The following is a 20,470-nucleotide window of genomic DNA, read 5'->3' as shown; positions in this document are numbered from 1 at the left end:
TGAGTTCCCAGAAACAAAACCGTGAGGGTGTGGTCGGGACTCAAAACGGATAATATCGTGCTACGGTAAAGTAGAGCTCGGGAAGTGGTCCCGTCCGGGCCGGGATGTGACATGATTAATTTAGAAACTGCTGACTTGGCATGTCCACTTCATGTGAGCCGTCCTGATTTAGAGTTAAAAGTTACCACTTTATTTGTATTTACCATAATGAATAATGATGTTTTGACTGGAACATCAAAATCAGAGGTAGCAGGGTTTTACAAATAATTACATTCTTTGTGGAAGTACAACGTGGCAAAGAGCTCAATATTTCAAACATGCACCTAACTTGAGCATTTACTGCTGCTGTAAACTTAGTGGCCTCAGCTATTTTCTTTGAATTTAGAGCTAATTATACTCTTATGTTTTAGGTGAATTCTGAAAAGGAATATGAAGTTACATCACGAGATACTAAAATTATGTGAATTTATGCCTGTTCGTCATCTAACCATATGACCTTTTGTTAAATTGATGATGTGAGACGTTTTCAGACGGTGTAGAGGCCACACTTATACTATTAGGACCAAAATGTGTGATGAATTGTTTTGGAATAAGAAAAATTGACTTCAAAACTTTATAACACAATGTGAAAAGAAAAATTAAAACAACGTGATCTATTTTAAAAGTTACTTCAAACTTGAAAGTTCTAAAAACTGATGCTGTACCCTTGAGTAAACCTAAAGATTCCTAATTTCCTAGTGGTAATATTTCTGTAAATGAAAGATTAAGGAGGATGTCCATTAGTCAAATTTCAACATGAAAAATGTCGGAATCATGTTGGACTTGTGAGCTGATTGCGTCAATCAACACTTCAGCCGAAAGAAATGGTATCCCTAGTGCATTTTTTTTCATTGAGCACTAGCCACTTATATAATTTCCAACTAAACTATGTACTAAAGTTTTCTTCAACAACAATTCTAATACAAAAGTGGAAGCTCCATTTATAAACTTAAGTCAAGAATTGGCCACAACTACTCGTGTTTTTCAAACATAAGTGTTATTGTCAGTGTCGGGGTCAGGATTTCATGTGAGGGGAGGCCTCACATAAATATTAAAAATAAATAAATAAATATAAACAAATAGTATTTACAAAACTATTAGGGTAAATTACACAAAACTACCTCAACTATAGGTCGAACGACACTTTCATATCTCATCTTTTTAAAATGACAATGTCATACCTCATCTTAAGAATTTGTAACAATGTCAGACCTTCGTCAGTTTTTCTGTTAATTTTTCTGTTAAATACTGACGTGGCCAAAGACATGACCCACTCACTAACCCAACTGGATTAAAAATAATTAAATATATTTTTAATAATTAAATATTCAAAAATTAAAAAAATTAAAAATTAAAAAAAAATGGCCTAAGGGATCCGGCCTTCCCTTCCACCCGCAGTACTAACCCTTTTCCTCTTTCTCTCATATCTTTCACGCCTTTCTCTCTTTTCTTTCTCTGGACACCTGCATCCCCAAAACCCATAAACCCTTCCCACCCTTCCCCCCCCCCCCCCAACCTTCCTCCACCACCCTCTATCTCTCTCTCTCATCTCTCTCTCATCTCTCTCTCTTCTCTCTTCTCTCTTTCTGGACACCTGCATCCCTAAAACCCAGAAACCCTTCCCACTCTTCCCACCCGTCCCCCCCAACCTTCCTCCACCACCGAGACGCGAGGATGACACTGGAGCCGAAATTGGCCCTTGACCTGAGCAGAATTCTGTCATCGATGCCAAGCTCGCCGTTGGGAAACTCTATCCGGCAAGTGGTGGGGTGACGCTAGATTGGTCGAGATGTCACCAATCTTGTTGAAAATGAAGGAGGAGGGAGTCAGAGAGAATTGCAGATTGTAGGGAGGGGGATGGGGGAAGAGCTGCAGGTAGCCCAGATAGAGAGAGGGGAGAGAAAGGGTGGTGGAGGAAGAATGGGGGGACGGATGGGGAGGACGGGTGGGGAAGGTTAGGGGGACTAGTGAGGAAGGTTGGGGTTTTCTGTTTGAAAATGGGGAATTAGGGTTAGGGTTTAGGTTTGAAAGGGACGGGAAGAGGTGGGGGATGGGGGTGGGTTGTGGAAGGTTGGAGGGACGTGGAAGAGTTTGGTGGCTGTCGAAGAGAAGAAGAAGGTTGGTGCGGGTAGAGAAAAGGGGAGGCCCGCACCCTTAAGCCATTTTATTTTCTTTTTTGTTTTTTTATTCTTAATTTTTGAATTTTTGAATATTTAATTATTTTTTTAATCCAGTTGGATTAATGAGTGGGTCCTGTCTCTGGCCACGTCAGCATTTAATAGAAAAATTGACGGAGGTATGACATTGTCACAAATTCGTAAGATGAGGTATGAAAGTGTCGTTCGACCCATAGTGAAGTAGTTTTGTGTAATTTACCCAAACTATTAACCAAAACATCATAATAAATTTTTTACGATATAAGTAACCAAACAATCATTCATCTACAAATCACTCGTATATTCAAGTGATATTACTATTATATTAGTTCAAGTTATGATATAAAATATATTATAAAGATTATATAGTATTATATAATATTTATAATGTATAATAAAATAATTAAAAATATTTTAATTATAAAAAATTTGATTGCTTAAGTTGTTCTTCACAATATTGAGCAGAAAGAGATTTTACAAACCTTATATGTGTTTGTTGAATTAGTTTGAAATTAGGAATTTGACAAAATATATTATTCAAGAAATGGGAAGGATAATAGGCTGAATAGTTTTGGAGTTTGGGGTCTCTGTTGCTGCTGGGCTGCTTCTAGGTAAAAAGAGATAAAAAAAAAAAAAAGGTTTTCTTTTCCTATACAAATTGAACGGTGGGTAGTTAATGAAGGATTTTATAACAAAAGTGAGGATGGCCCCGGACCCATCCTCGTCCCTTCTTCCCTCCGTCCCTGGTTATTGACCCTCTAAGGCCATTTTCAATCGAGGGCTGGTCAGATGGTTCGTTTTAGCTCTCTGACTCTTCAAGATATTAATATTTTAATTAACAGTACAATGCCATATTTGCATCCATCTCCAACCGAGGGCCAAAGGGCCAAACATAATTTATTATTTAAATTTAAAAACTACAACAACTTAAATTTAAATCCAACAACTTAAATTTAAAAACGACGAATTAAATTTAAAAACTACAAATTAAATTTAAAAACAACATTAACTTGAATTTAAAAACTACAAATTAAATTTAAAAACAATATTAACTGAAATTTAAAAACGACGAGGCCACTTGAAAATTATTGAAAAAATTGAAGGATAGATTTTTGAAAGAGGAAAGAAAATATGAGAATTGAAATGGTGTAGGAATGGTGAAAATTTTGTGAGGAATGGTGAATGAATGGTTTAGGTATTTATATGAAAAAAAATTAGAATTTTTGAGAATTAAAAAAAAAGGCCCAAAAAACCTAAAATATATATATATATATATATATATTTGAATCCAACGGTAACTGGCACCAGCTAGCCGTTGGATTCAAATTTCTTTTTAAGCATTCCTGTCGGTTATAACCGACATGATTAATGGTTTTTCTGGCCAGTCCCCAGCCCTCCAGCCCTTTGGCCCTTTCAGATTCCGTGGGGCCCTCTCATATTCCACGAGCCCTCTGGCCTAGCCCTCAGTTGGAGACGGTTTTTGGACTATTTTCGGCCATCTGGCTCTCTGGACCCTTCGGTTGGAGATGGCCTAAAAGATCATCATCTATCCATTTTTATAAAACACCAAAGAACGATATATTTCATTTCAAGGAGTGCATCATCTTTTTATGAAGTGCTGGTAACAATTATTTAGTATCATTGTCAAATATCCGCTTTTTACTTTTTAATTTATATAGTGATTCAATATTTTCTTATGATTAATCATAGTCCTATTGCTAGAAATGCAGTCGCTTCTCAGTTGGACAACCGACAGTGTGAAGTTAGTTAACTAATTAATTAAAGGTGCACAATTTGGTCCTAATTGTGCCAAACATTGAAATGTAGCCCAGCCAGGGACTGGATTAGAAAATGCAAAGGTGCTATATAACATCAAGGTTAGTACAAGTACATATCCATTTTAAAGGAATGTATATATATATCCTAGCTAAGCTAGCCAAACAATGACATGCATGAGAGTTCACATGTATCCCTGTCCTCTACCTAATAATACCCTAGAATTAACTCAAAAAAAAGTGAATTGCACTCAACGAGCACCTGCAATTTATTTCCACATATATAGTTTTATAAATATATATATATATATATATATATATATATATATATTTGGGTGTTGTGATCAGCCTTAAGCATAAAACCTTGTTTATATTCTAAATTAATTATTCATTGAGTCAAGACTTGTTGAGAGCTGATTCTTGACCTTGACATTTGTACAACAAACAATAAGGAAGTTTAACTGTAATATTAAAATAGAGAAAAGAAGTTATAGTAGTATAATATATATATATATATATATATATATATATATATATGTATGTATGTATGTAGTTTGGTAGGTAGGTGTACTCTTCATTGATCGTGATTAGTGGATAGCTCGGTCAAGAAACAAAAGAAATCCCTTGGAATGGTTCATAAGTTGGGTTTGGGCAGTTTTACAGATGGGAAGTTTATGTTACTTCTGGAACCAGAAACCCTAACTTTATCCCGTCTTAGTTAGGTGAGTGTCAAATCCTTACTTCTTAAGATCAGTTAAGGGGACTAATTAACGGCCTTAATCAGGATTTGGTTAAACTTTGCAGAAACAGGCTTTGAGTGAGAGAGACAGACAGATAGCTAGAATCACAGAACAAGACAAAGTTATAGAGAATGCTGCCAGCTACCTACCATATTATATATATATATACACACACACACATATATATGTCTATCTATATTTATATATATATGGTAAGGTGGACACAAGACCACTTTGAGCTATGGTCTGTGTGCGTTAAAAGTTCTTCACAACATTCCTTCAAAGCGGAATTTATGTATCCCCTATATTTTTACCCTAAGAAGAGCAAGAAATATATCATTATTCTTACCAGTCCCAACAGTTACATGGATGGTCAAGGATCATGTCTTCATTCCTTTATGTACATCTATGTATAATGTATGATATCGAGTTCGATGGATTTCATTTATAGGGTAACTTTTTTTACAGCAAGCATTAGGCTTCAAGGATTAGGATTTCTTTAAAAGTAGGTTAATTACATTTTACTATACAATACTTGTGGAACAAGAAATCCTAACAAGTTTATTTTATCACTAATGAACAAAAAGAATAAACTTCAGGGTTACAAGGGACTTTAACAATAACAAGCAATCGATATCGCTCATGATTTTATGTTAAACTCTTGCTAACGTGTAAAGTGTAAAAGAGATAGAAGTTCCGTTAAGCAGCAAGTAAATAGTAATAAAACAACTCTTGGAATGAGTTTCATACCATTGTTCACTGCCATAAGAAAAGTAGGTGAAACTGGTGAACAGTGTGAAGAACTCTACAATTGATGAATTTTAATCAGCTTGGATTTTTAATTAACAAATTATATATATGGACACTTGTATGCAATGAATTGCGTTATGATTTGGGGAAATGAATCTAGATAGCATGCATCTTCAAAATTCCTCATGGATGATCCATATATTCAAAATTTAAGTACTCCATAAATTAATTAACTGATCTGTCAACAATACTTAATTTGCAGCAGATATACACCGTTAATTCAACAAATCTTTGTGCATATATCAGTGTGTGTGTGTATGTGTGTGTGTGAGACAGAGAGAGAGAGAGAGAGAGAGAGCTAGGTAGGTGATGAAGAAACAGCAAGCTGAGCTACTGGTGAGATTTTCCAATGTCAAGCGCAGTGTAAGTTGGGTGAAGATGGAGGATGTGTTTCCTGGCCCTCACTTTTTTTACAAGCAATTTAGATGATCTCCTACTTGGGAGAATGGTTAGGCCAACGGTCATAAGAATGGCTCCTGTCCTTATAAATTAATATCAGGAAAACTAATTAGTTTCCTTGATTCTTTGCAGTTTGGATGTTGGGTCACACCAACATGATCAATAATTATTTTTTTTTGGAAAATGCTAGGGAGACCATCTTTTTAGATTATATTTTGTAAACCACATGATATGGTGGTTGATGGCTGATTTATTTTTTAACGAGTTAAAAAAGAAATTCCAACCATCAACTATCATATCATGTCGTGTACAAAATATGTCCTAAAAAACTCTCTTTTAACATCTATTTTTTTTAAGTTGGGGGATCTACACTAGCATGCTCATACTTTAATTACATATAGGTATATGGCTACAATAGGAGAGAGATGTCTTCCATTTCATTGGTTGTAACTTGTAACTCATGCAGGTTCTTAATTAGTGTGTACACACACACACACACACACATTAACCTTCATGTGTTAAGAATGATTACAAAAAATTATACCATCTATTAAATAACAATCACAACATGCAAGCGTGAATTCAAACATAATTGACGTACGACACAGATCGATGGTTAAATTTAGGAAAGTACCTTCAACCATTCACACACCCATTTTTACTTTTTATGTACGCACACATTCTTGTTAATTTTTTTGTTATTGATCTTCTTTACTTCATTCGATCTGACGGTTGAAATTTGAGAAAGGTGTGTGAGAAGTAAAAATGGGTATGTAGATAACGCTACCTAATATTTTAATGGAAAATACTATGGTGCCCTTCTTTTCTTAAGGGTATTGTACTCTGTGTAAGATTATATGACAACATTTATTTTTCAACGTAATATGATAATGGTGAGGTTACAAAATGATATTGTTATTACATTAATTAACAATATTGTTTGTACATCATGGATGTCTTGTTATAATATAGACATGAGATATCATATTATGAGTGGACGCAAAATTAACCATACATTGTTATTCACTTTAGATCTCCCAACCTTCACGTTAATAGTATTAAAACATAATGTTAAGTTCTTACATGATTCAACGTCTAAACTACAAGAAACAAGGTTACATTATAATCATTAAAGTTTATTGTCCAAGTGATTACATATACAATATTGACAAAGTTACAGAATGACATTATTATTACTGCAATGACGTTGATTATTACATTGTGGACATCCTATTACATTGATAAATGTAAGCTATTACACAGCTACACGGCCGGAGATGAGAAACAGATCAAGCAGTTTGAGTTAGTTTGACTCAAAAAGAAGTAGTTAATATTATTATTTTGTAATAATGATGTCCGATTCTCCACGTGCAGTTGAAGTCGTGAGGTTTGTAAGCTAAAATTGTTAGTTAGGTCTGAAAGGTGAACAAAACCTAATTCAACTCCCATATTCCTGAGTACACCACCACAGATACCAAACCAACCCTCACCTTTTTTTTCTGGTCTTTAACAATAAAATTAATGATTTCTTCTCGTAATTAGGATAAGGTTTAATTAATTGAATTAGGGTTAGCTGTATGGGTACGTAATCATCTGGTCTATGCAATCTATTACAACTTCTGTTTAGTGATACATATTTATGTTAATGTGATCATTGCTTAAATAATTTTTTCATATACGTACAAAAATTAATAAATAAAAGAAAATGAGAGTAAGATGGCTAGGTGGGTTATAAGTAGACGTTGTAGGTTAGAAATTTGGAAAGACGTTGAAAGAGGAACCATACTTCACCCCACCAAGCAACCCATCTCTCTCTCTCTCATGTTCTCATGTCATATTTTCATCTTATAATATTATAATAAAACTTGGTGGGATGATGATGATATAATTGTGGTTTTTTTTTTGTTAGCCAAGACGTTGCATCAATCGCAGGTGTAAGGTCTGTCCAAACTCTCCCACTCTCTAACGGAAAATACTTTTCATCTCTCTTCCCCTCTCCCTTATATAATAATCCATTTAGCTAATTCAAAGGATCTCCAAGCTCTCTAGCTTCGCTCCTCCCTTATCTATTGATCTCTCCTGCCGTACCTTAGTTATAATTGTCTCGGTTATTATTGCCTTGCCCCCGCGCTGGGCATCGTCGACGTCGTCGTCTTCTTCTTCTTCTTCGCTCTCTACAAATCTAGATAGTATTTGTCGATCTATTCGATCACGAAGGGAGAACATCAGGCATCCATGGTCGTTGTAGAATTAGCTCTAGATATAGGTTGTTAGGCAGCTTTAATTCCAATTTATTAATTTGTTCTTTTTGTGTTTATTTATAAAAAAAAACACTTGAAGATCATAAACACATATAATTAAGATGTGCACTAGAGGCCATTGGAGGCCAGCTGAAGACGAGAAGCTTAGGGAGTTGGTGGAACGATATGGACCTCATAACTGGAACGCAATAGCAGAAAAGCTCCAAGGAAGATCAGGTATACTATTTCTAGTTTTCTATTTCTTTTCGTTTTCTGATTGATATGTTTGCATTTGTTGAAATTGTTGGAAACTGCTTATACTAACATGCCCAAAATTATATATGCTGCAGCTAGCTAGGGCAAATATATTTGTACGCAATTAATTAAATTAATTAAATATTCAATTACTCAACTAATTAAGACATGCATATGTGTGTGTGTGTGTGTGGGGGGGGGGGAAGAGAGTAGTTAATTGATTAGGGTTAATTGAACGTGTTTTTGTAATGTAATCATGTCCACGAATAATTAATTCACAATGAATTGAATGATGCAGGAAAAAGCTGTAGGTTGAGATGGTTCAATCAGTTGGATTCAAGAATCAATAGGAACCCTTTTACAGAAGAGGAAGAAGAGCGTCTCCTAGCTTCTCACCGCATCCATGGAAATAGATGGGCTGTTATTGCAAGGCTTTTCCCTGGACGTACCGATAACGCAGTCAAGAACCATTGGCATGTCATCATGGCACGCAGGTGCAGAGAAAGATCTAGGCTTAATCACGCCAAATTAATAAGGAATACGTCTAGTGTTACTGCTGCTACTACGGCTCAAACCCCGTTCATGAGTATCAATACTAACAATAATGAACCAAAATCCTCTTCAAAACAAGACCATCCCCTGCAGATCAATTGCAATATCGGCACGTGGAACCTTGATTCATATAATTATATTGGGAAATATTACTCATGCAACGACAGAAATCATCATCAGTATCGGCCAGCTTTCACTCATGACCCTCATCCTCTCTTTCCAAAGGAGTTCTATCCCAATACCTGCAGTGTCACAATGCACCAAGGTGATTATCCTCTAGTACCAATTAATTCTCATGACTACTCATAGTGTTCCATGCATGCATCTTCCTAGCGACAGAATTACATATATGCAATATATATATATTTGATGATGATGCATGCCCTTATCAGTTACAACGACCATTGATCAATATTCTCATGCATGCATGGACCTAACTATATGTATTTATTATATCTATGTTGTAGATCATAATAAAGATCAGCCAATTGAGTTTTACGATTTTCTTCAAGTAAATACTGAGTCTAATGGGAGTGAAGTGATAGATAACGCAAGAAAGGATGAGGAGGAGGTGGATCAGGAAGGTACGGGACAACAGAACATAAGCAACGTAGCCGGTCTTCCTTTTATCGATTTCTTATCTGTTAATAATGGAACTTCTTCATAATATTGGTGTCTTGATGAAGATGATCAATGACATCTCAGCAGTGTAAAACTATCGCTAATGACATACAAACGGCACAACTTACCAGTTAGATGCTTGTTACTGCATCAATCCACAGAAAATCATATTTAATGAGATACTGATCGATGATCCGTATATCATATTGTAGCTTGCTAGCTAGGCATGTATTGTAGAAAGGAAGATGATGTAATGCAAGTGTTAATGTAAAATTATATTCTGAAGTAGAGAAGGTGAGCGCGTTTACCATGGTCATGGCTTTAATTTGCATGCATGATTCATCTGACATTATGTAAGTGGATATTTAGTTTGATTATTTGGTTGAAATTGAAATCCATAAATGGAACGGTGGAATGCGAGCATAGAATTCACAAGCATATTTGTTGTGCCTTAATTTTTTGTTTATGTGTACTTCATCACTCTCCCTTCTATATATATACACATAAGCAATTACAAAGTATCATTTCTAGTGCATGCATGACTATATATAGTGAAGGGAGTTATGCTTTATCCTAAATAACCAACTTCTTATAAGCCTTTGTAATACCTACGAGAAAATTTGTGATATGCTTGTTGCCTAGTGTTTTAAAAAAGTGTTATTCACACATCCATTTTTATCTCTCACACACTCTTGTTAGTTTTTTACCATTGATATTCTTCAATTCATTCGATCCGACGACCGCAAATTGAGATGAGTATGTAAAAAATCAAAAAAATGAATGTGGGAATAGCACTCAAATTCGATTTGGGTGCATGTGAATCACAGTCGTTGCCGCGGTGGTTGCCATTGGGAGGTAGCGAATAGTTATATGCAAGATTGAATTCCTTTCTTGTTGTGTAAACCAAATAGAAAGGAGATAGAATAGTTATACTCTTTTGAGACTTCACCCCTATTCTATCTCTATTTTAAATTTTCAATCTCTCTATTTTAGTGGATGTGTGAATCAAGTTCTAAAAGATTGCAATTTAAGGTAATCTCATTCAATAAATTTATATTTATATGAAACTTATCATATCCTACCTACCTTTGATCAATCATGTCACAACAAAGTTTTGAATGGCGTAGTTATGTTAATATGAAAAAGGATTTGGTAGAAAAACTTGATTCTATTCTTGCTTTTTCTAAGTCATTATGACTATTGTGATTGTTTATCAATAAGTACAAACTATATATATGAATGTGAAACATATTGGAGGGCTTGAGAACTTAGGTTAAGACTTCATGTCTCTTAATTTATTATCATTATATTCACAACAATGTATGGAGTGGATATAATCACAAGGGAAAGAAAAATTACAAGTAGGATGTAGATCATATTGGATATGCCCAAATGACTGAGCATGTCGTGAGGATGTGAAGAAATGTTACATATCGCTATATTAAATTATCAAAATGACTTTGTAGTGCTCATAAAGATTTGATTACTCTCCATATTGCTAATTGATTTTAGCTAATGTATGAGAGCATGTTGACTTACCTAAACTGCCACACATGCTCTACGTCACCAAATTTGTGTTGTTCACGTATGTGGGAGGTTTAAAAATTTATCACACATACAAGGCCGTTTGAGCATGTAAAGAAATATCCCACATATCATAAATTTAATTACTAAATAAACTTTATAAGTTCTTAAACGAAATCAAACTACATTTTATATTACCAATTAATTTTGTTTGTCCACGTACACTAACATTTTATATTACTAATTAATTTTGTTTGTCCACGTACACTATATATTGAAAGTGGTTAGTTATCACAAATTCATGATACTTGTACAATGTAAAAGGACAAACATTTGAAAGGAAAAAAACACTAAATCATGACCATGTTGCCTAGGCTATATATAGTGCAATACCGACCGATATTCAATTATGTTTTAAATAAAGTATGTACAGTACATGAACTTAAGTACAAACAACAACAACAACAACAACAAAGCCTTTTCCCACTAAGTGGGGTCGGCTATATGAATCCTAGAACACCATTGCGCTCGGTTTTGTGTCATGTCCTCCGTTAGATCCAAGTAATCAAGTCTTTTCTTAGGGTCTCTTCCAAAGTTTTCCTAGGTCTTCCTCTACCCCTTCGGCCCTGAACTTCTGTCCCGTAGTCACATTTTCGAACCGGAACGTCAGTAGGCCTTCTTTGCACATGTCCAAACCACCGGAACCGATTTTCTCTCATATTTCCTTCAATTTTGGCTACTCCTACTTTACCTTGGATATCCTCATTCCCAATCTTATCCTTTCTCGTGTGCCCATACATCCCACGAAGCATCCTCATCTCCGCTACACCCATTTTGTGTACGTGTTGATGCTTCACCGCCCAACATTCTGTGCCATACAACATCGTTGGCCTTATTGCCGTCCTATAAAATTTTTCCTTGAGCTTCAGTGGCCTACGACGATCACACAACACGCCGGATACACTCTTACACTTCATCCATCCAACTTGTATTCTATGGTTGAGATCTCCAGCTAATTCTCCGTTCTCTTGCAAGATAGATCCTAGGTAGCGAAAACGGTCACTTTTTGTGATCTTCGCTAGATTGCTCCGGTCATTAGTGTGGATAAGTATATAAATGGATAGAGATAGGAAAGCAAACACAAGATGTACGTGATTCACCCAGATTGGCTACGTCCACGGAATAGAGGAGTTCTCATTAATTGTGAAGGGTTTACACAAGTACATAGGTTCAAGCTCTCCTTTAGGGAGTACAAGTGAATGATTTAGTACAAATGACTTTAGGAAATATTGTGGGAGAATGATCTCGTAACCACCAAACTTCTAAGTCCCGGAGTGTGGTATCGGCTTGACTTTCCTTATCTGTCTCATAGGTAGATGTGAAATCTTCTCTGGAAGTACTCTTCTTCCATCCAGGGGTGGTATCTGTAACTGGTGGAGATGCACAAGGTAATGTATCAATGTCACTTGAAGCTTACTTGTAGTTTCAGGCTTGGTCAAGCGCGATACAAACCATGTAGTAGGAGTCCCCCAAGTCGCCGAGCTAGGGGATCTGCTGAAAGAGGTAACAGACAAGGTAAGCAATCAGAGCTCCGGCTGATTGTTCACATTCTCCCTATCTTGCAGGCAGCATGAAGGATAAAGAGAAGAAAAATGAGAAGAGATGATATGGGATACTTTTGCTTTTGAAGAAGTAACTTTCCACAGGCTTATTCTTGAACTGGGCTGGAGGGTTTTCTGGTTTCCTCCAAAGTATAAGGCCGACTGAAGAATTTGAGGGTCAAAACAAGTCCATCAAATCTAGAGTACGTTCGACCCTGCTGATATGGGATACTTTTGCTTTTGACAGAGTAGTGGATGTATCGGCACGTGTGCTGTTACGCTTGTCTCCACATGCTTCCTTGTATCCTTCTCACTTGCCCTATCTGTTCCTCAGGCAGATGCGGTATCTTCCTTGGGAGCATAAGATGTTGAAGATGAGTACTCGAGAGCAATGCCAGGGTAAGGGGTTCCACGCAGTCAGTTCCTGGCTGGAAGCTTGATTCCAAGTGCTGACTGATTGCTCTTTTTCTCCTTGTCTTGCAGGTAAGAACAAGGCCAAAGGAAAAGACAGGGAAAAAGCATGATATGGGATACTCTTGCTTTTAACCCTGATGATATGAGATATTCTTGCTCTAGTATAGCTTGTTTACAGAGGTATTATCGGGGGGAAAGAAAGCTGAATATTTCGAAAGGCTTCGTTGGGAGTGCCCTCTCAGATAAGAGGAAGGGTTGAGCATTTTTGCAGGTCTGCCTGTCCGTTGGGGATGGAGGTCGACATATATAGAAGTCTCCCTAACATCAAGTAATAATGCTATTCCTTTACCCTGCTTGGTCATAGCACGGTAGTGGGAGCTGCCAGCTTCACAAGTTTTAACTCTGTCAGAGCACTTTGAAAAAGTGGTCTGTGGTATCTGGAAAGCTGATGTTGCGTGTGAAGATTACAGACAAGCTTTATCCAAGGAGATCCGGCTCTTGAAGTTGGGAAAGTGGTGCCTCTTCGGTTTTCGAACAAGCAATCCTGTCGGGGATCTGGCTCTCGAGATTCGGAGAACGATGCCTCTTCGATTTTTGAGAAAGCAATCATGCTGGGGGTCTGGCTCTCGAGATTCGGAGAACGGTGTCTTCGATTTTTGAGAAAGTAATCATGTTGGGAGTTGGGAGTGTTTTCTCGAATATGAGTAAAGGTTGGGCATGTTTGCTAGTCTACCTTGCCACGAAGCACAGAGGTTGACACACATGGACTTTCCAATTATCCAGCAGTGGTACTGTTCATTTACCCTCTCTTCGATTTTTGAGAAAGTAATCATGTTAGGAGTCTGGCTCTCGAGATTCGGAGGGTGTTTTCTCGAATGTGAGTAAAGGTTGGGCATGTTTGCTAGTCTACCTTGCCACGAAGCACAGAGGATGACACACAGGGACTTTCAAATTATCCAGCAGTGGTACTGTTCCTTTACCCTCTCTTCGATTTTTGAGAAAGTAATCATGTTGGGAGTCTGGCTCTCGAGATTCGGAGGGCGATGCCTCTTCGATTTTGGGGCAAGCAATCTTGTTGGGAGTGTTTTCTCGAATGTGAGTAAAGGTTGGGCATGTTTGCTAGTCTACCTTGCCATGAAGCACAGAGGTTGACACACCGGGACTTTCCAATTATCCAACAGTGGTACTGTTCCTTTACCCTTGTGGGTAATAATATGGTAGCTAGGCCGTCAAAATTTATGTGTCTAAACTTTGTTAGTGTTGTTTCTTTGCTATTCTTTTACCCTTCTTGGTCAGAGCGATGTAGTGAGAGTTGCAAGCTTCACGTGTCTCGACTTTGTCAGAGAACTTTGGCAAAGTTATATGTGGTACCCATGAGCTACTGTTGCGTGTGGGAAGTGGGTGATTGAACAGTACGATTCCTGTGCTTTCAACTTCGCCAGAAATCTTCGATAGAATGCCCATAATTTCCGCAAAGCTGAGTGTGCGTGTGACAGGTGCTGACAAGGCTGGAAAAGTAGTCTCAACTTTGTCAGAGAACTTTGGCAAAGTTATATGTGGTACCCATGAGCTACTGTTGCGTGTGGGAAGTGGGTGATTGAACAGTACGATTCATGTGCTTTCTACTTCGCCAGAAATCTTCGACAGAATGCCCATAATTTCCGCAAAACTGAGTGTGCGTGTGACAGGTGCTGACAAGGCTGGAAAAGTAGGTGCCTCTTCGATTTCTGAGATTGACCCTCGTGGTCTCTGAGCAGCCCAGCTTTTGAGAAAGCAAACCTCTTCGATTTCTGAGATCGGCCCTCGTGGTCTCTGAGCAGCCCAGCTTTTGAGAAAGCAAACCTCTTCGATTTCTGAGATCGGCCCTCGTGGTCTCTGAGCAGCCCAGCTTTTGAGAAAGCAAACCTCTTCAATTTCTAAGATCGGCCTTCGTGGTCTTTGAGCAGCCCAGCTTTTGAGAAAGCAAACGCCTCTTCGATTTCTGAGATCGACCCTCGTGGTCTCTGAGCAGCCCAGCTTTTGAGAAAGCAAACGCCTCTTCGATTTCTGAAGCTTCGTCGAGTGCAGATTTTTATAGAGGCTGACATTAAGTTCTAAAGCACACTTGAATATCCACCAGTAGAAGCTCCATTCTTGCACTTCTAAGATCTTGATTTGTCCGACCTCTTCTCTTTTCTACACCTCTGAAAATGTCTGGCCCCTCCGACCGTCGTTTTGACTTGAACCTTGTTGAAGAGGCAGCCCCGCCTTCTCCAGACAACATATGGCGCCCATCCTTCGTCTCCCCTACTGGTCCTCTTACCGTTGGGGATTCCGTGATGAAGAATGATATGACCGCTGCGGTAGTGGCCAGGAACCTTCTCACTCCCAAAGATAACAGACTACTTTCCAAACGGTCTGATGAGTTGGCTGTTAAGGATTCTCTGGCTCTTAGTGTTCAGTGTGCAGGTTCTGTGTCTAATATGGCCCAACGCCTATTTGCTCGAACCCGCCAAGTTGAATCATTGGCGGCTGAAATGATGAGTCTCAAACAGGAGATTAGAGGGCTCAAGCATGAGAATAAACAGTTGCACCGGCTCGCACATGACTATGCTACAAACATGAAGAGGAAGCTTGACCAGATGAAGGAATCTGATGGTCAGGTTTTACTTGATCATCAGAGATTTGTAGGTTTGTTCCAAAGGCATTTATTGCCTTCGTCTTCTGGGGCTGTACCGCGTAATGAAGCTCCAAATGATCAACCTCTGATGCCTCCTCCTTCTAGGGTTCTGTCCAGTACTGAGGCTCCGAATGATCCCCCTTCGGTGCCTTCTCTTTCTGGGGCTCTACCGACTGCCGAGACTTCTCCTAAGCAACCTTTGTGAAGGCTCCCTCTTGTTTGTTTATTTTGACTCAAGTATATGTACATATTTGTAATTTATCGGGGATATCAATAAATAAGCTTTCCTTCATTTCAGCGTATTGTGTTAAATCACCAAAGCCTTTTTCGCTAAGTTCTTTGAATTTTCTTTTGTTGAAGCTTGTATGTTGGAGCTTTGTGAGTGGAGCATGTAGGTTGAGGTAGTGTTCCCTTAATTTCCCGAGCGAGGACAACTTCTCGGTTGGAGACTTGGAAAATCCAAGTCACTGAGTGGGATCGGCTATATGAATCTTAGAACGCCATTGTGTTCTGTCCTGTGTCATGTCCTCCGTTAGATCCAAGTACTCTAAGTCTTTTCTTAGGGTCTCTCTCAAAGTTTTCCTGGGTCTTCCTCTACCCCTTCGGCCCTGAACCTCTGTCCCATAGTCGCATCTTCTAATCGGAGCGTCAGTAAGCCTTCTTTGCACATGTCCAAACCACCGTAACCGATTTTCTCTCATCTTTCCTTCAATTTGGGCTACTCCTACTTTACCCCGGATATCCTCATTCCTAATCTTATCCTTTCTCGTGTGCCCACACATCCAACGAAGCATCCTCATCTCCGCTACACCCATTTTGTGTACGTGTTGATGCTTCACCGCCCAACATTCTGTGCCATACAGCATCGCCGGCCTTATTGCCGTCCTATAAAATTTTCCCTTGAGCTTCAGTGGCATACGGCGGTCACACAACACGCCGGATGCACTCTTCCACTTCATCCATCCAGCTTGTATTCTATGGTTGAGATCTCCATCTAATTCTCCGTTCTTTTGCAAGATAGATCCTAGGTAACGAAAACGGTCGCTCTTTGGTATTTCTTGATCTCCGATCCTCACCCCTAACTCGTTTTGGCCTCCATTTGCACTGAACTTGCACTCCATATATTCTGTCTTTGATCGGCTTAGGCGAAGACCTTTAGATTCCAACACTTCTCTCCAAAGGTTAAGCTTTGCATTTACCCCTTCTTGAGTTTCATCTATCAACACTATATCGTCTGCGAAAAGCATACACCAAGGAATATCATCTTGAATATGTCCTGTTAACTCATCCATTACCAACGCAAAAAGGTAAGGACTTAAGGATGAGCCTTGATGTAATCCTACAGTTATGGGAAAGCTTTCGGTTTGTCCTTCATGAGTTCTTACGGCAGTCTTTGCTCCTTCATACATATCCTGTATAGCTTGGATATATGCTACTCGTACTCCTTTCTTCTCTAAAATCCTCCAAAGAATGTCTCTTGGGACCCTATCATACGCTTTTTCCAAATCTATAAAGACCATGTGTAAATCCTTTTTCCCATCTCTATATCTTTCCATCAATCTTCGTAAAAGATAGATTGCCTCCATGGTTGAGCGCCCTGGCATGAACCCGAATTGGTTGTCCGAAACCCGTGTCTCTTGCCTCAATCTATGCTCAATGACTCTCTCCCAGAGCTTCATTGTATGACTCATTAGCTTAATACCCCTATAGTTCATGCAATTTTGTACATCGCCCTTATTCTTGTAGATAGGCACCAAAGTGCTCGTTCGCCACTCATTTGGCATCTTCTTCGTTTTCAAAATCCTATTGAAAAGGTCAGTGAGCCATGTTATACCCGTCTCTCCCAAAACTTTCCACACTTCGATTGGTATATCGTCTGGGCCTACTGCTTTTCTATGCTTCATCTTCTTCAAAGCTACAACCACTTCTTCCTTCCGGATTCTGCGATAAAAAGAGTAGTTTCTACACTCTTCTGAGTTACTCAACTCCCCTAAAGAAGCACTCCTTTCATGTCCTTCATTGAAAAGATTATGAAAATAACCTTTCCATCTGTCTTTAACCGCGTTCTCTGTAGCAAGAACATTTCCATCCTCATCCTTGATGCACCTCACTTGGTTTAGGTCCCTTGTCTTCTTTTCCCTTGCTCTAGCTAGTTTATAGATATCCAACTCTCCTTCTTTGGTATCTAGTCGTTTATACATATCGTCATAAGCCGCTAACTTAGCTTCTCTCACAGCTTTCTTCGCCTCTTGCTTCGCTTTTCTATACCTTTCACCATTTTCATCGGTCCTATCCTTGTATAAGGCTTTACAACATTCCTTCTTAACCTTCACCTTTGTTTGTACCTCCTCATTCCACCACCAAGATTCCTTTTGGTGTGGGGCAAAGCCCTTGGACTCTCCTAATACCTCTTTTGCTACTTTTCGGATACAACTAGCCATGGAATCCCACATTTGGTTAGTTTCCCCCTCTCTATCCCACACACACTGGGTGGTTATTTTCTCTTTGAAAATGGCTTGTTTTTCTTCTTTTAGATTCCACCATCTAGTCCTTGGGCACTTCCAAGTCTTGTTCTTTTTTCTCACTCTTTTGATATGTACATCCATCACCAACAAGCGATGTTGATTAGCCACGCTCTCTCCTGGTATAACTTTGCAATCCTTACAAGTTATACGATCCCTTTTCCTCATTAGAAGAAAATCTATTTGTGTTTTTGACGACCCACTCTTGTAGGTGATCACATGTTCTTCCCGCTTCTTAAAGAAGGTGTTGGCTAAGAAGAGATCATATGCCATTGCAAAATCCAAGATAGCTTCCCCATCCTCGTTTCTCTCCCCAAAACCATGGCCACCATGAAAACCTCCATAGTTGCCTGTCTCCCTGCCCACGTGTCCATTTAAATCTCCTCCTATAAATAACTTCTCCGTCTGAGCAATTCCTTGCACCAAGTCTCCAAGGTCTTCCCAAAATTTCTCCTTCGAACTCGTATCCAACCCTACTTGAGGTGCGTACGCACTAATCACATTGATAAGTTCTTGTCCTATTACAATCTTGATTGCCATGATTCTATCTCCTACCCTCTTGACATCTACAACATCTTGTGTCAAGGTCTTGTCCACGATGATGCCAACACCGTTTCTCGTTCTATTTGTGCCCGAATACCATAGTTTAAACCCTGAGTTTTCTAGATCCTTTGCCTTACGCCCAACCCACTTAGTTTCTTGTAGGCATATAATATTTATCCTTCTCCTCACCATAACTTCTACTACTTCCATAGATTTTCCCGTCAAGGTTCCTATATTCCACGTTCCTAAACGCATTTTGCTCTCTTGAACTCTACCCTTCTGTCCTAGCTTCTTCACCCTTCCCCGTCTAATAGGATCAAAGTACTTCTTTTGTGTGTCCCGTGTAAAGTTGATAGGAGCATATGCTCCCAAACAACTTTGAGTGGAGTCGTTCGAAAAGAAGTTTCTATAGCCCCCTTGCTCATTTAACACTGCATCCGGGTGCCGATGGAGATACAGCGACCCTTGCTCACTTATCACTGTGCTCGGGCCACACAGCGCGCCACTTACGGGTGACGCCCTAGCTTTAGTGCGATTTCGTTCTGGATTCATTTTCATAAGGATTCGACGTGATCATGGAGTGCCGGCTGTCGACTACCTGACGCCCTCCCCCTCCTCCTTTATCCGGGCTTGGGACCGGCAATGTAAGATAAACTTACACGGCGGAGTTACATGAACTTAAGTAACCCAAAGTTAATCCTATTTAAAAATGTTAATAATCCTTATGACTAAGAATATATATATATGTGTGTGTGTATTTTGCGTGCCGATCATGATTAGCGGACACCCCACGTGCTGATCATGATTAGCTGACACTCCAATTAACAACATAAAAATGATTATCAGCTGAAGACTGAGGGAACTTCAAAAAATACTTCATAATTAATAAAAGGTGATAACTTTCATTATGTTTAATTACTTGGTCAAATTTTGCAAGGGAAAAATATGAATGTTCCTGGCTAATTAACAGATTCGTAACGTACTGTCAAAGCCACTATATAATAAAGTGCTCATTTAACAACAGAATTGTTGCAATCAATTGAAAATAATGGCTAACCTCGTTCCATTACTACAACTTGTCAATTATTTCGTAGCTCTCTCTTCGCTGCCAGCAATAATATTGTTGGTCACAAATATTCCTTCCCATGCCGATGCACTGTTCATAAGCATCTACTGTGGATGGAATGGTTCCTCTTCTTACAGAGACGAAAATTCAATAGTTTGGACCCGCGATGATGCCTACGTTCATAACAAGGATGAGTCCCAAGTGTTCCAACAGTACTACTATTCCAACACCGAAGGTTGGACCAACACTGTAAGAGTTTTCCCAACCTAGAAGAAAAACTGTTACACAATCCCAGTTGACAAAGCTGGGGAGAGGCTTCTTGTTCGAGCAAATTTCAGTTATTTTAATTATAATACTAGTATTGATTCTCCAGCCCCGACCTTTGAGCTCCAGTTTGACGGCAACTTTTGGGCCACGGTTGTCACCGAACTGTATAATATTGTTTCTTATGAGGCCATCTATGTTTCCAAGGCAAATACAACAAGCATTTGTCTTGCCCAAATTAAAGATGATCAGCTGCCCTTCATATCCGCACTCGAATTGCGGAGCTTGGA

The 20,470-nt window shown here is 38.8% G+C and overlaps 1 protein-coding gene across 2 annotated transcripts; it reads left to right on the top strand.

The window, feature by feature from the left end:
- Window positions 1-7,795: 7,795 nt before the first annotated feature.
- On the top strand, window positions 7,796-10,025 carry LOC126626328 (transcription factor MYB54-like). 2 transcript variants are annotated; one of them, XM_050295629.1, is made up of 3 exons: window positions 7,796-8,396; window positions 8,713-9,231; window positions 9,512-10,025. In XM_050295629.1, exons 1-3 carry the CDS (start codon window positions 8,282-8,284, stop codon window positions 9,631-9,633), a joined length of 756 nt encoding a protein of 251 aa, XP_050151586.1. In that variant the 5' UTR covers window positions 7,796-8,281; the 3' UTR covers window positions 9,634-10,025. The 2 variants fall into 2 exon arrangements, with proteins under 2 accessions (XP_050151586.1, XP_050151585.1); XM_050295628.1 differs by having other exon boundaries at window positions 7,803-8,396; window positions 9,434-10,025.
- Window positions 10,026-20,470: the final 10,445 nt, after the last annotated feature.

Source organism: Malus sylvestris, chromosome 6 (genome assembly GCF_916048215.2).
Source record: "Malus sylvestris chromosome 6, drMalSylv7.2, whole genome shotgun sequence".
NCBI lineage: Eukaryota > Viridiplantae > Streptophyta > Magnoliopsida > Rosales > Rosaceae > Malus > Malus sylvestris.
This window is presented reverse-complemented; position numbering and strand designations above follow the sequence as displayed.

What these genes read in the sequence shown, in the direction of transcription:
- LOC126626328 (XM_050295628.1), top strand. Translation starts at nt 8,282, where the DNA reads ATGTGCACTAGAGGCCATTGGAGGCCAGCTGAAGACGAGAAGCTTAGG. An exon ending in AAAGCTCCAAGGAAGATCAG is followed by an intron (nt 8,397 to 8,712) that starts GTATACTATTTC and finishes TGAATGATGCAG; the next exon opens with GAAAAAGCTGTAGGTTGAGA. An exon ending in CAGTGTCACAATGCACCAAG is followed by an intron (nt 9,232 to 9,433) that starts GTGATTATCCTC and finishes TCTATGTTGTAG; the next exon opens with ATCATAATAAAGATCAGCCA.